The 16,621-nt window shown below is 44.6% G+C and overlaps 1 protein-coding gene across 1 annotated transcript in view; it reads right to left on the reverse strand.

The window, feature by feature from the left end:
• Window positions 1-5,682, reverse strand: part of LOC137561872 (cathepsin E-B-like) — a 61,465-nt gene extending 55,783 nt beyond the window's left edge. Inside the window, exon 1 of the mRNA XM_068273224.1 lies at window positions 5,624-5,682. Within this exon, the coding sequence (XP_068129325.1) occupies window positions 5,624-5,682 (59 nt within the window). The remainder of the gene's footprint in view (window positions 1-5,623) is intronic.
• Window positions 5,683-16,621: the final 10,939 nt, after the last annotated feature.

Here is a 16,621-nt window from a genome sequence, read left to right on the forward strand (position 1 = left end):
TAACACAGCATTTCAGCAAAAGAACATCATACCAACAGTAAAATATGGTGGTGGTAGTGTGATGGTCTGGGGTTGTTTTGCTGCTTCAGGACCTGGAAGGCTTGCTGTGATAGATGGAACTATGAATTCTACTGTCTCCCAAAAAATCCTGAAGTAGAATGTCCGGCCATCTGTTCGTCAACTCAAGCTGAAGCGATCTTGGGTGCTGCAGCAGGACAATGACCCAAAACACACCAGCAAATCCACCTCTGAATGGCTGAAGAAAAACAAAATGAAGACTTTGGAGTGGCCTAGTCAAAGTCCTGACCTGAATCCTATTGAGATGTTGTGGCATGAACTTAAAAAGGCGGTTCATGCTAGAAAACCCTCAAATAAAGCTAGATTACAACAATTCTGCAAAGATGAGTGGGCCAAAATTCCTCCAGAGCGCTGTAAAAGACTCGTTGCAAGTTATCGCAAACGCTTGATTGCAGTTATTGCTGATAAGGGTGGCCCAACCAGTTACATAGTTACATAGTTACATAGTTATTTTGGTTGAAAAAAGACATACGTCCATCGAGTTCAACCAGTATAAAGTACAACACCAGCCTGCTCCCTCACATATCCCTGTTGATCCAGAGGAAGGCAAAAAAACCCTTACAAGGCATGGTCCAATTAGCCCCTAAAGGGAAAAATTCCTTCCCGACTCCAGATGGCAATCAGATAAAATCCCTGGATCAACATCATTAGGCATTACCTAGTAATTGTAGCCATGGATGTCTTTCAACGCAAGGAAAGCATCTAAGCCCCCTTTAAATGCAGGTATAGAGTTTGCCATAACGACTTCCTGTGGCAATGCATTCCACATCTTAATCACTCTTACTGTAAAGAACCCTTTCCTAAATAAGTGGCTAAAACGTTTTTCCTCCATGCGCAGATCATGTCCTCTAGTCCTTAGAACAACCAGAAGAAAAGCTAAAAGGTCCCTCTATATGATAATGTATATATTGGTGCCATAATAAGCAAATAAAAGTTCCAATCAGATTGCAAGATGTATACAAAAACTTTATTGAAGTTGCCAACTACAACCAACGATAAAACCAATTAAAAACAAGGCGGCCAGGCCTGGACTGATTTGGCCCTTAATGAATAATAAGCTTACTGAGCCAGATGCTGATGTGATAAAAAACTGCTATGTCCTACCTGGGAGTCCCTGCGGTCTAAATCAACAGTGTTACAGCAAAAAATTATTATAAAAATATTATAGTAACACTGGACCACAGTAGATTTCCCACGGAAGGGCATGCACAATAATATACAAAATCCTTAAACAACAACTGTCACTATTGGCGGTTCTTGCCTCTGTTTATGCACATATTGTGCGAGTTCTATCCACCTCACTCTTCCTTACTCACTATTTTGCACTTTATATATTTATGTGTATATATTTTTCGATACCTTGTCACATATGAATTAATTATTATGGCACTAGCACTTAGTGACAGTTGTTGTTTGAGGATTTTGTATATTATTGTGCATGCCCTTCCGTGGGAAATCTACTGTGGTCCAGTGTTACTATAATATTTTATAAGGGCCAAATCAGTCCAGGCCTGGCCGCCTTGTTTTTAATTGGTTTTATCGTTGGTTGTAGTTGGCAACTTCAATAAAGTTTTTGTATACATCTTGCAATCTGATTGGAACTTTTATTTGCTTATTATGGCACCAATATATACATTATCATATAGGGGGACCTTTTAGCTTTTCTTGTTGGTTGTTCTAATATTATTCAGGTCGGTGACCTTCCCCCCTGTTTTATCAGCCCACGGTGGTATTTATAGAGATAGTGTTATATAGATATGTCTGCTCATCCTTTTTGTGTTGAAAAAGTCCTCTAGTCCTTAGAGAAGGCCTAGGGACAAAAAGCTCATCCGCCAAGCTATTATATTGCCCTCTGATGTATTTATACATGTTAATTAGATCCCCTCTAAGGCATCTTTTCTCTAGACTAAATAAACCCAGTTTATCTAACCTTTCTTGATAAGTGAGACCTTCCATCCCACGTATCAATTTTGTTGCTCGTCTCTGCACCTGCTCTAAAACTGCAATATCTTTTTTGTAATGTGGTGCCCAGAACTGAATTCCATATTCCAGATGTGGCCTTACTAGAGAGTTAAACAGGGGCAATATTATGCTAGCATCTCGAGTTTTTATTTCCCTTTTAATGCATTCCAAAATTTTGTTAGCTTTAGCTACAGCGGCTTGGCATTGAGTACGATTATTTAACTTGTTGTCAATGAGTACTCTTAAGTCCTTCTCCAAGTTTGATGTCCCCAACTGTATCCCATTTATTTTGTATGGTGCCAGACTATTAGTACGTCCAAAATGCATGACTTTACATTTGTCAACATTGAATTTCATCTGCCATGTATGTGCCCATATAGCCATCCTATCCAGATCCTGTTGCAATATGACACTATCTTCCTGAGAGTTGATGATTCTGCACAATTTTGTATCATCTGCAAAAATAGCAACATTGCTCACTACTGCATCTACAGAACAGACCCCTGTGGGACCCCACTGCTAACAGTCTCCCATTTTGAGTACGATCCATTGACCACAACTCTTTGTTTTCTGTCCATTAGCCAGTTCCCTATCCATGAACACAGACTCTTACCCAGTCCTTGCATCCTCAACGTTTGCACCAGACTTTTGTGTGGAACAGTGTCGAAGGCCTTTGCAAAGTCCAAGTATATCACATCTACAGCATTCCCAATATCCATATTAGCATTCACTACCTCATAAAAGCTGAGCATGTTAGTCAAACAGAACCTGTCTTTAGTAAACCCATGTTGATGCTGAGAAATAAGATTATTTTCTACTATGAAGTCATGTATAGTATCTCTTAGTAACCCCTCAAATAGTTTGCATACAACTGATGTTAAGCTTACAGATTTATAATTTCCTGGATCTGATTTTTTGCCCTTCTTAAATAATGGGAAAACGTGGGCTGTACGCCAATCCACTGGGACTCTGCCAGTTGCAAGAGAGTCACAAAAGATAAGATAAAGGGGTTTATCTATAACTGAACTTAATTCCCTTAGGACCCGAGGATGCATGCCATCCGGGCCAGGTGCCTTGTCTATTTTTAATTTATTTAGTCTTGCCTTCACTTCTTCCTGCGTTAAGTATTTAATATTACAGTTAGAAGATTGAGACTCTTCCACCTCTGTAGTTTGCAACAGTGCTGTTTCTTTTGTGAAGACAGAAGCAAAGAAAGCATTTAATAACTCTGCCTTACCTTTGTCGTCCACCATTGAGTTCCCACCCTCATCCTTTAGGAGTCCTATACAGTCAACCTTTCTTTTTTTAGAGTTAATGTACTTGTAAAACTTTTTTGGGTTAGATTTGATATCCTTAGCGATTTGATTTTCAGCTTTGATCTTTGCCAGCCTAATTTCTTTTTTACAATTTTTATTGCACTCCTTATAATTGCTTAGTGCAGCCTCGGTTCCCTCCTGTTTTAAGCGCTTATAGGCATTCTTTTTCCTCTTCATTTTATCTTTAACCTTTCTATTCATCCATAGAGGCCTTTTTTTATTCCTAGATATTTTGTTTCCATATGGGATATACATACTACAATATTGATTGAGTATAAGTTTAAAAGCTTGCCATTTCCCTTCAGTGTCTTCCCCTTGTAGTACATTATCCCAGTTCACCAAATTTAGTGCCTGCCTAATTTGATTGAACTTTGCTTTTCTAAAATTCATAGTTTTAGTGGTCCCGCTGCCCCGTGGCCTATCAGTCACCAGATCAAACGTTATCATGTTGTGATCACTATTTTCCAAATGTTCCTGAACCTGCACATTTGATACATTATCTGGTCTATTAGAAATGATCAGATCCAGTAACGCATTCCCCCTAGTTGGTTCCGTTACCATTTGAGTCAAGTAATTGTCCTGTAGTGCTGCCAGAAATCTGCTGCTTTTACCAGAATGGGTAGCCTCAATACTCCGGTCAATGTCTGGAAAGTTGAAGTCGCCCATAATTATGACCTCATTTTTACTTGCAGCTTTTTCAATCTGCTGTAGTAATCGCAGTTCTGCAGCTTCATTAGGTTCAGGGGGCAATTTCTTTTTCACACAGGGCCATGTAGGTTTTGAGTTATTTTTCTCACTATTCTCACTATTTAAGTGATTTCTTGATTGAAACAGGTGTGGCAGTAATCAGGCCTGGGGGTGACTACAGAAATTGAACTCAGGTGTGATAAACCACAGTTAAGTTATTTTTTTAACAAGGGGGGCAATCACTTTTTCACACAGGGCCATGTAGATTTGGAGGGTTTTTTTCTCACTAAATAATAAAAACCATCATTTAAAACTGCATTTTGTGTTCAATTATGTTATCTTTGACTAATAGTTAATGGTTTTTGATGAGCAGAAACATTTAAGTGTGACAAACATGCAAAAGAATAAGAAATCAGGAAGGGGCAAATAGTTTTTTACACCACTGTATATTTTTTTGACTTACCTTATATACCCGCATGTAAGCCTAATTTTTCATCACAAAAAAAATTGCCAAAAAGTTACCCCCCCCTCGGCTAATATGCAAGTCAGTGGAGCAAAACAGATGGCAAAGCAGGTTTTGTTACTGAAGGAGTGTAAGGATCTTGCACTAGTGATCCTGTTCTGGCGCTAGATATCTTACTGCTCTGTCCATTCCCTCCATCCCCTGCAACATGGTGTGCAGAGTAAGCTGCTCAAGACTACCTGTGTCCCCTGGCTTGTGGTCCTGAGCGTGCAAGCAACGTGTCAGCGGTGCAATGTTCGGGGGGATCAGGCAGAATTATCTGTCATTCGGTGGTTTTCCTGTGCGTATGAGAGTGATTGAAACTCAATATGTACTTGGGGCCAATGTTATATAGTAGGTCTTTTATGAACAGGGATGGTCATCCGGATCCGGGTACCCGGGTAAACCCGAGTATCCGACCATTTTTCCGCTATCCGGGTCGGATCTGGATCCGGATACCTGGGCCACTATCTGGATAGCACTATCCGGATTCTATCCGGATAGCTAGCTGCATAATCCGGATACCCGCGGGTATCTGTCCAGCTATCCGGATCCGGATCCGGATAGTGTAACTAGTAAGGAGATGATTTCATTCTGCCAATCAGAGGGCTCCCAGTGGAAGCTCTAGCAACCAATCACAGAGGGGAACCCTGGCCAGCCCCACCTGACCTCATTGAGCCAATCAGAGGCCTCCCAGCCTAAGTCCTGGCACCCAATCACAGAAGGGAACCCTGGCCAGCCCCCCTGTATAGCAAGGAGGGCTGGCATGATGAGACAGATCATCCTTGCTTGTGTGGCTGGCTGGTCACTGACAGACTTGCTCCAGTGCTGGCTTAGCAAGTGCTGTATACAGTGATAAACCTAAAGCTTTGAGTGCTAAACACCTTCACTACACTATTGTTCTATTGTGTTTTTAGCTAGCTAGCTTGTAATTGTTTGCTTTCATTCACTCAGTTAGATCCTGTCTGTGTCTGTGTAGGCCAGCAGGACAGTATATGGAATAGGAGGATTACTGTGTTATTGTATTGTAGTTAGTACTGCAGTTAGTTGTTATGGTGGCGGCCTAGCGGGTACACACGGTGCGTTCCCACACTCGATTTCCTGCTCAATTCCCATCGACTCGATTATTTCCGACATGTCCGATTTGCACTTCGATGGATCGTTAGGTCGATTCGCATGTAAAGTATGCCAAATCGACCTAACGATAGATCGAAATGCAAATCGGACATGTCGGAAATAATCGAGTCGACGGGAATCGAGCGGGAAATCGAGTGCAGGAACGCACCGCGTGTACCCGCCAGGCCATCACCATAACACAGTGTGCACTGTCTGTCCTCTACTCTGCGGCCTGTCACTCCGTGCTGATTTGATGTTAAGTCCAACCCTGATTTTTTTAAACTAAGAGTACCCCACATCATCTGGTGACATCATCATGTATAAGTTGTACTGTGTCTGCTGGCACTGGCAGCTGGGGGAGGGGCCGCAAGGGCAAGAGGACAGGGAGCAACATTACAGCCACCCTCAGAAGGTCTGCCGTGTCAGTGTCGATCCCAGCGGGCAGCCTACCCTCAGACAGCGAGATTTTCGCTCCAGGCGCCGTGATTGAACTCAGGGCTGTTAGCCGCAAGGAGTTTGAGGAGGATGTTCTGGGTTTTGAGGAGGGGGGGTATGATGTTGATTATGGGATGAAGGACCGTGACTACCATCCACAGGATGGGGATGTCAGCTCTGACTCTGAGGAGGAGGATGCGTCGGTGGGTTTGGCACGGAGGATCAGCATTGCAGACAGTGGCCGTGGAATGCGGGACCCACCACATCCTTCTGCCGCTACCACCAGCTGCACCACTCAACCCCCAACCGCCACAGGGAGAAAAGCCGCAGCATCCCATTCAGGCCGCAGGATAATCTTCACCTCCCCAATCTGGCCGCCACGGTGCCATAGGCCACTGCTGCTGATACCGCCACCTATATTCAACCCAAAACACAATTGCGGTGTCATTTTTTTGGAGGTGTCTGGGCTGAAAACTGTCATGTCCCAGTTGTGCGATTGGACTTTGGACACAATGTGGGTTGCACGACCGCTGTCTGGAACCTAGTCCTGATGTTAATTGACAGCTTTTTTTTTTTTTTTTTTCATTTTATGTCCACCAAATAATTAATTAGTATTTCCCTTTAAAAAAAAACATGATGCTACATGCATCATTTACCCTAAACACCATTTTAAAGCTATTTAAAGGGCACTTCCGGGTTTTCTATCCGGATACCCGAATAGGTCGGGTACCCGCGGGTAATTTGGTCGGATATCCGGATCGGATCCGGATATCCGCAAGGTCAGATCCGGATACCCGGATCCGGATATCTGGGTACCCGGATCCGGATCCGGGCGGGTAATAAAAAGCACTACCCGAGCATCCCTGTTTATGAATATTTCCAGCAAATGTCTTTGTTCTCCAGACAAATAGGCAATGAGCAAAAGTAACCTTTAAGTGAGGTTTATTGTATCAGATTATAAAAATACAAAGTCCATAGTACAATTCTTCTAAATAAAATAAAAATAGTTATCAAAGATCTCAAATAAAATAAGAATTAAATAAAGTTTCTTTGTCTTGAAAGGTCTGAAAACTCTAATGTGTGTGCATGAGTTTCCAGCTAGTGAAAAGTAATGTGCAGCGAGTGTGTGTGAGACTCAACCCCCTCAAACTTATTTAAATAACAACTCAGTCCCTGACGTCTCAGGTTCCAAGCTGCCTTTGATTGGTCAATTCAAATGATACTAACTTCTACTTCTATCTGCTAACATATTTACACTTATCTACTAAACAAATTTACTCATTAATATTAAAATCTATCTACTCATTAATATACATATATATATTTTCACATGTATTACACTAATCTAAAGATGTTATAGTTTTCTTTCAGATACAGTCCTGTTAGAATTCCTATATACCTCCTATACAGTGGTTTGAAAGAGCATTGCAATAGCTCCTTTGTACTTAGGAATGTCCTCCCCCAACTCTTAATAATAGAAACCAGATGGTCAGCTACCTTGTGGGGTAGAAGCTGGCTAACGTTTCTGGGAGGGGGGAGGTTAAATCAATCACCTCTCCTACCAAGTAACTTTTAAGAGAGAGAAATGATGGTCAAATATTTCTGTTCTTTAATAGAAGCAAGACGTATCTCCACAAATCCCTTGTTCACCTTTTCCAATATTTCCAAATCGGAGATTACTTCCACTAATTTAACAACCTCAGGCAAGTCTAATCAACAGGATCCTTGTCAATTAAACTTTATCAAAATATAATATTTCAGCCAATCACCCTTGAGGGCTGCTCTGGTAAAGGCAACTTAAATTTCATGTCCTGCGACATCGTTGTAAATTGATGGGCCAGCCAGTACAGATGCCTGTCAGCTGTTTAGCTGACAACGTGTACTGTAGCTATGCAGGGGGCAGATGGACAATGGAGCAGCTTGCATGCAACGTCACACGGAAGGCAGGAGAGTGGCATCTTCAAACAAGTTGATCATCGTTCAGGTGAGTGGCTTTATCGGGAGGATAGATAGGGGGTTGGGGTTTTGGTTAGGGGCTGCCCTACACAGGCTTGATTGTTGGCTGAGGTGGTCGTTATTGCCTGCCTCAGCCAACTTTAGTCAATTGTGTTAACATGCCTTTAGAGGCAGAAAATAAGCAGGACAGCCAGGCAACTGGTATTGTTTAAAGGAAATACATATGTCAGCCTCCACGTGCCTCTCACTTTAGGTTTGCTTTAAGTGTCACAACAACATTTATTTACTCAACAACTGATCATGGTGTGAATAACCATGTGTTCATCTACTGCATCATAGATCAGACTTAAAGGGAACCAGAGATGAACGATTCACACAAAATAAACATATGAGTTGATAGCTTGTAAAGAATAAATGCTCTACCTGATAATTTCGCCATGCTGGTGTGCCTTTTTGAGTGTTTTTTATCCATTATTGCTCCAGGAAATATCCAATATGGCCGCCGGCTCATATCCCTTCTGCTTCCGGGGTATGAGTTGTTCTGGATGTGCTGTCTAGGCTATATGAATATATAGACAAGCAGGGATGCTGCAGCCTTTCATCTGTCTGCTTTCAGCTTCATTATTCTGGTATGCTGTGTGGCTGCCTGTAGGAAGTGTCTCTCATAGAAATGTAACTGCATACAGTAGATAATGACTGGCAGCACAGTGCACACAGATACACTGTCTGTTTCAGAGCTTCTTACTCGGCAGCAGCAGACCCTCCCATGTCAACAGCTCTGAGTAGGAAATATGAGCTAGGAGGGGGCAGGCTTGGGCTTGAAAAGACTCCACAGAAGAGTGACTCAGCTATAATGATTCCAGGTCAAACCTCGACTGAATCAGTCGGTGGATTCTTATCACAGTTGATAACAGATAGATTAGACTGAGAAGAATAAAACTAAAAGCAGGGTAGGTGTTTACTGTCATGTTCCCACTGATAAATGTAATAAAATACATGAGGGTGCTTCGTCTCTGGTTCTCTTTAAAGCGGACCCAAACCAAACATTTTTTTAATTAAAAATATTTAGTCGCACCACTCTGATACATACAAAGTTAAATAAACACTCCTTCAAACCTATGATCATTTCAGTGCATGCTTTTCACCCTTCTCTTTTCATAACTAGGATTATACTGGGGGCAGCCATTAGCAATTCCTCCATTGCCGGACACCATCTACTCCTCCAGTTTGCCGGATTTTTTCCGGCAATTTGAAAAGAAGGGAGGGGTTCCTCCAATAAATGTAAAATATTTTATATTTGTCATCATGCAGCTGAAAAAAGGCTGCTATTTATTATTATAATTTAGAAAATAGATTTCATTTCTGAAATCTTGTATTTTTAACTTGGGTCCACTTTAAGCAGTTACTGTTTCATAATTTTCTCTGCTCCATTCCATAGCTGGACTTACATTGCTTAAAGGGAGCCATACATTGGTTGATTGCCACCAGATCAGCCAATAGATCGATCCCTCTCTGATTGAATCTTATCAAAGAGGGATCTAATGGCTGCCCATACACTGCACACAGATTGTCAATCGATTTCAGCTAAACTTGTGAAAAGAGGTTAACATGTTATTTATTTTTTTGCTTTTATTTATCATAGACATCTGACCTGCATGCTTGTTCAGGTCTATGGCTTAAAGAATTAAAAAAGGTAGAGGGTCAGCAGGACAGCCAGGCAATCCACATTGTTTAAAGGAAATAAACATGTCAGCTTCCATATCCCTCTCAAAATGACATGCGTGAAGTTATATACAATGTATTAGGCTCTGCTCATTGTTCGTAAAACTTTAAGCACATAATTCTGCTTCATTGTAACAATGTTGGAGAGGCAGCCACGGTGAATAACGCTACTTCCACGGCTGCCGTCAGCTCCCTGTCTAGCGTTGTATCCGTGCCTCAGGCGTCTAGCACGCCGAGGACGGGGCTGTCTGTTGCACATAGGGTTGCTTTGTCGCGTGCACGCGCGCATAGACAGGACCTTTATGCGGGGAGGAGGCGCGTCAGCTGACCGGCCGGTCGGCTGACATCAGAGGAGACGCTCGCCGCTCCTCATTGGCTGATGGAAGGGGGCGTGCCTGAGGGGTCTCCTCTGCTTCATAAGCCTTGCTGTATCACTCGCAACTTGTCTGCTGTTGCGAATACTTGGTGTTCGGAATTGTTTGATAGCTCTAATCGTTATTAGAGATGTCGCGAACCTCTGATTTTCGGTTCGCGAACCCCATTCGCAAACGTTCGCGGAAGGTTCAGTTCGCGTAAAAGTTTGCGAACCGCAATAGACTTCAATGGGGAGGCGAACTTTGAAAAATAGAAAAAATTATGCTGGCCACAAAAGTGATGGAAAAGATGTTTCAAGGGGTCTAACACTTGGAGGGGGGCATGGCGGAGTGGGATACATGCCCAAAGCCCCGGGGAAAAATCTAGATTTGACGCAAAGCAGCGTTTTAAGGGCAGAAATCACATTGAATGCTAAATTGCAGGCCTAAAGTGCTTTCAAACATCTTGCATGGGTATACATCAATCAGGGAGTGTAATTACAGTTCCGCTTCACACTGACACACCAAACTCACTGTGTAACGCACCGCAAACAGCTGTTTGCGTAGTGACGGCCGTGCTGGACTGGTGCGCACCGTGGCCAGAGTGTAGGCTGTGGCGTTTTTCAAGCCCATATGGTCGTCGGGCTGTGGTAGCTCAATGATAGAACAACAGTGACTGTCCAGCTGATCAAATGTGGTCTGACCACAATGAAGCAACAACCTTATTATCTTTTGTGTGCCACCCCCACCCGAGACACTCAAATAGCCGGCGGTCATTGCTTCATTGTGATACGCAAGCCCCTTCACCGCGGCAAGGTAATGATCACGAAGGGGGATGGGCACATGTAGATGCCTTTTGTTTTTTTGTTGCAGCCGCCCGCAGTGCAGCCAGAAAAATTAGCCAGGCATGTACACGCACCAGAAAAATTAGTGTAGCGGCCGCTGCTAGCAGCGGCCTTAAAAATTCAGGAATCCGCCTAGAGTCCTGGACACTGTTGGTGGTGGTGGAGAAGGCAAGTGGCCTGCAGGCAGAGATGCTGTGTGTGGGGACTGACTTAGTCTTCGGTCGTGCAGTAGCCCTCCGTGATCCATTCCTCATTCATTTTGATAAAGGTCAGGTACTGATTTACTGAACACTGTCATGACTTAGGCTACTTCTCTTCTCAGTAACTATGCCTCCAGCTGCACTGAAGGTCCTTTCTGACAGGACGCTTGCGGCAGGGCAAGAGAGAAGTTGTATGGCAAATTGGGACAGCTCTGGCCACAGGTCAAGCCTGCGTAGTAGTCCAAGGGTTCATCGTCGCTTTTCGCAGTGTCTACATCCACACTCAAGGCCAGGTAGTCGGCTACCTGCCGGTCCAGGCGTTGGTGGAGGGTGGATCCGGAAGAACTATGGCGAGGAGTTGGACTAAAGAACGTCCGCATGTCCGACATCACCCTGAGATTGCTGGAGCGTCCTGTCCTTGCCTGCGTGGACTTGGGAGGAGGAGGGTTACTGCCAGTGGTACCTTGATTGTGTTGTGCAGCCACATCACCCTTAAACGCATTGTAAAGCATCATCGACCGCTTGTTCTGCAAGTGCTGCATCCTTTCTGCCTTGTGTTGAGTTGGAAACAGGTCCGCCACTTTGTGCCTGTACCGAGGGTCTAGTAGCGTGGCCACCCAGTACAGGTCATTCGCCTTGAGTTTTTTGATACGGGGGTCCCTCAACAGGCTGGACAACATGAAAGAAAACATCTGCACAAAGCTGGATGCAGACGTACTCTCCATCTCCTCTTGTTCTTCCTCAGTGATGGGATGCAACTCCTCTTCCTCCCCCCAGCCACGAACAATACCACGGGAACATGGAGCAGCAGAAGCCCCCTGTGACGGCTGCCGCGGTTGTTCTTCTTCCGCCGCCTCTTCCTCCTCCACAAAAACACCTTCCTCATCCTCATCATCATCAGAGTCTGACTCCTCTCCTTCCCCACACGACTACTCTTCTTCCTCCTCCTCCTCCCCCCTCTGTGCTGCCGCAGGTGTTGTGGAAACATCGGGTTCGGGTGTAAATGGCTCCCACAACTCCTGCTGCCGTAACTTTTCTCCTTCACGCTCATCTACAGCTGTATTCACCACTCTACGCATGGCACGCTCCAGGAAGTAGGCGTAGGGGATCAGGTCGCTGATGGTGCCCTCAGCGCGACTCACCAGTTTGGTCACCTCCTCAAAGGGCTCCATGACCCTGCATGCATTTCTCATCAGTGTCCAGTTGTAGGGCCACAACATCCCCATCCTCCCAGATTGTGTCCTTGTACTGTAATGATACAGGTACTGGGTGACGGCTTTCTCCTGGTCTAGCAGGCGAGAGAACATCAGCAGGGTGGAATTCCAGTGAGTCGGGTTATCGCAAATCAGGCGTCTCACCAGCAAGTTGTTTCTACGCTGAATGTCCGCAAAGCATGCCATGGCCTTGTAAGAGAAATGCCCACACAACTTCCTGGCCTGCTTCAGGACATCCTCTAAGCCTGGGTACTTGGACACAAATCTTTGCACGACCAGATTCAGCACATGTGCCATGCAGGGTATGTGTGTCAGCTTTCCCAAATTCAATGCAGCAATGAGATTGCTGCCGTTGTCATACACCACGTTGCCGATCTCAAGCTTGTGCGGGGTCAGCCATTGCTCCACCTGTTTGTTAAGAGCAGCCAGGAGAGCTGCTCCAGTGTGACTCTCCGCTTTCAGGCAAGACATGTAACACTGCGTGACACCGTCTTACCTGGCAGGCAGCATAGGCCCTGGGGTGCTGGGGCTGTGTAGCTGGAGAGGAGATCGCGGCACTAGCCAAGGAGGAGGAGGAGGATGACGACAGCCAAGCGGTGGTAGCAGGTGGAGAGGAGGTGGCTGGAGGCCTGCCTGCAAGCCGTGGAGGTGTGACAAGTCGGTCCGCTGTGCTGCGTACTCCCTGCTTGCTGCCATCGGTCACCAGGTTGACCCAATGGGCTGTGTATGTAATGTAGTGGCCCTGCCGGTGCTTGGCAGACCAGGCATCCATGGTCAGGTGAACCCTTGACCCAACGCTGTGTGCCAGAGATGACACCACTTGCCTGTCAACTGCACGGTACAGTTTGGGTATGGCCTTTTGTGAAAAATAATTGCGGCCTGGTATCTTCCACTGCGGTTTACCAATGGCCACAAACTTACGGAAAGCCTCCGACTCCACCAGCTTGTATGGTAATAGCTGGCGAGCTAATAGTTCCGCCACGCCAGCTGTCAGATGCCGGGCAAGAGGGTGACTGGCAGACATTTGCTTCTTCCGCTCAAATACTTCTTTCACAGACAGCTGGGTACTGCTGTGGGCAGAGGAGAAGGAACCGCTCAAGGGAAGAGGCGGTGTCGAAGAGGGTGGCTGTGAAGGTGCAAGGGAGAAAGTGGATGAAGACGATGTACCTGAAGGAGGAAGAGGAGAAGGAGGGTGGATTGTCTTTTGAGGGGTGCTGCTTTTCCTCAGGTGTTCTTGCCATAGCTGTTTGTGCCTTCTCTCCAGGTGCCTTCGTAAGGCACTTGTCCCTACGTGAGAGTTGGCCTTTCCATGGCTCAATTTTTGCTGTCAGAGACAACTGATGGCTTTGCTCCGATCTGAGACACACACGTAAGAAAATTTCCAAACCGCTGAGCCCCCCTGGGGTGATGGCGCTACGTTGGCATCAGCAGCTGACGTTGAAGGGCATGTTGGCTGGCTGGCCATAGCTGGTGATACATGGCCCCAGACACTGCCCCCAGCTGTTTCTGAGGATGAGCTCCCTCTGCTTCTATCATGGAGTCGTCTCCTCCTACTCCTCTCTGACTCCTCCTCTGAACTGTCCCCCTGATCATCTCCTCTACCGGGAACATATGTGGTATCCGTATAATCGTCATCATAATCCTCCTGGCCAGCTTTGCTTTCCTCAGACACCTCCTCAACTGCACCAACTTCAGGTGGTTCATCATCCCCCTCCTCACACGTTACGTCCATACTATCACCACCTAACTCAGACGCATGAGGAGGTGTACCTGCGCCTTCTTCTTGTTGTTGCAGTAGTGGGTGTGAATCAGTGATTTCACCACCACCACCAAACAACTCCTGCGAAGTGTCAAATGCAGCGGATGTGGTGCTTGTTGTAGCGCTGGTGGCTGCGGGAGATGAGGTGTTCTGTGTTAAATAGTCAAGCACGTCCTGATCTTGGGAAGTGATGGCACGTGCCTTCTTCTGAGCACTGTATTTTGGGCCAGGTCCGCACGAAATCACAGCAACACCACCTCGCACAGACCTGCCGGTGCCTGGTGGCCTTCCTCTGGGTCTGCCTCTACCTCTTCCTCTACCTGGTTTGTCCATTTTGTCCATCTCGGGGGGATGCTAGGTATATGCAGTGAGGTGGGTTCACTCAACACAACAGGTAGTTAGATGCAGTGAGGTGGGTTCACTGAACAGTAAAGGTACTTAGATGCAGTGAGGTGGGTTCACTCAACACAACAGGTAGTTGGATGCAGTGAGTGAGCTGTGTTCACTGAACAGTAAAGGTACTTAGATGCAGTGAGGTGGGTTCACTGAGCACAACAGATAGTAAGATGCAGTGAGCTGGGTTCACTGAACAGTAAAGGTACTTAGATGCAGTGAGCTGGGTTCACTGAAAACAACAGGTAGTAAGATGCAGTGAGCTGGGATCACTGAACAGTAAAGGTACTTAGATGCAGTGAGGTGGGTTCACTCAACCCAACAGGTAGTTGGATGCAGTGAGCTGAGTTCACTGAACAATAAAGGTACTTAGATGCAGTGAGCTGGGTTCACTGAACACAACAGGTAGTAAGATGCAGTGCGCTGGGTTCACTGAACAGTAAAGGTACTTAGATGCAGTGAGGTGGGTTCACTCAACCCAACAGGTAGTTGGATGCAGTGAGCTGGGTTCACTGAACAGTAAAGGTACTTAGATGCAGTGAGGTGGGTTCACTCAACACAACAGGTAGTTGGATGCAGTGAGCTGGGTTCACTGAACAATAAAGGTACTTAGATGCAGTGAGCTGGGTTCACTGAAAACAACAGGTAGTAAGATGCAGTGAGCTGGGATCACTGAACAGTAAAGGTACTTAGATGCAGTGAGGTGGGTTCACTCAACACATCAGGTGGTTGGATGCAGTGAGCTGGGTTCACTGAACAATAAAGGTACTTAGATGCAGTGAACTGGGTTCACTCAACACAACAGGTAGTTGGATGCAGTGAGCTGGGTTCACTGAACAATAAAGGTACTTAGATGCAGTGAGCTGGGTTCACTGAACACAACAGGTAGTAAGATGCAGTGAGCTGGGTTCACTGAACAGTAAAGGTACTTAGATGCAGTGAGGTGGGTTCACTCAACACAACAGGTAGTTAGATGCAGTGATGCTCGGATACCCCTTTTTATTATTCGAGTTTGGTCGAATTCGAATTGTAAATTATTCGAATTCGGTCGAATATTCGAGTCGAATATTTTTTACTATTCGATTCGACCTCAGACTTCGAGCTCACTATTCGAGTCGGTATTCGAGCTCATTATTCGAGCTGACTATTCGAATTGGCCTTAAATAGCTTCCAACACTTGTTTTGAGGGTGAATGATGCAAGAAACATTTTTTTTTCCAAGTAACAACAGCAAGTGATTATGTGGGGATGTTCCTTTAAAGAAAAAAAAAGGTGGAAAGAGAAGAGAAGTTGTGTCCAAAATTCTGTTCAGTAGTGTATATACTTCTTCTTCTTCTTCTTTATCTTCTATATCTTCTTCTTCTATATCTTCTTCTTCTTCTTCTTCTTTTTCTTCTTCTATATCTTCTTCTTCTTCTATATCTTCTTCTTCTATATCTTCTTCTTCTTCTATATCTTCTTCTTCTTCTATATCTTCTTCTTCTTCTATATCTTCTTCTTCTTCTATATCTTCTTCTTCTATATCTTCTTCTTCTTCTTCTTCTTCTTCTTCTTCTTCTTCTTCTTCTTCTTCTTCTTCTTCTTCTTCTTCTTCTTCTTCTTCTTCTTCTTCTTCTTCTTCTTCTTCTTCTTCTTCATCTTCTTCTTCTTCTTCTTCTTCTTCATCTTCTTCATCTTCTTCTTCTTCATCTTCTTCATCATCTTCTTCTTTATCATCTTCTTCTTCTTCATCTTCTTCATCTTCTTCATCTTCTTCATCTTCATCTTCTTTTTCATCTTCTTTTTCTTCATCTTCTTCTTCTTCATCTTTTTCTTCTATATCTTCTTTTTCTATATCTTCTTTTTCTATATCCTCTTCTTATTATTATTTTTCTATTTCGTCTTCTTCTTTTTCTATATCTTCTTCTCCTCCTTCTTCTTCTTCTTTTTCTATAACTTCTTCTTCTATATCGTCTTCTTCTTCTTCTTCACTTATTTCTCTTTTATATTTTTTTTTTAAAGAAATGCAGCTATTTTTGAGCGTAATAAATAGCTGGTGGCGCACGCATGTTGGAAGCGCCATTGTATGTGCTCCCTGGCAGTGG

The sequence above is a fragment of the Hyperolius riggenbachi genome, chromosome 3 (assembly GCF_040937935.1).
Source record: "Hyperolius riggenbachi isolate aHypRig1 chromosome 3, aHypRig1.pri, whole genome shotgun sequence".
Taxonomy (NCBI): domain Eukaryota; kingdom Metazoa; phylum Chordata; class Amphibia; order Anura; family Hyperoliidae; genus Hyperolius; species Hyperolius riggenbachi.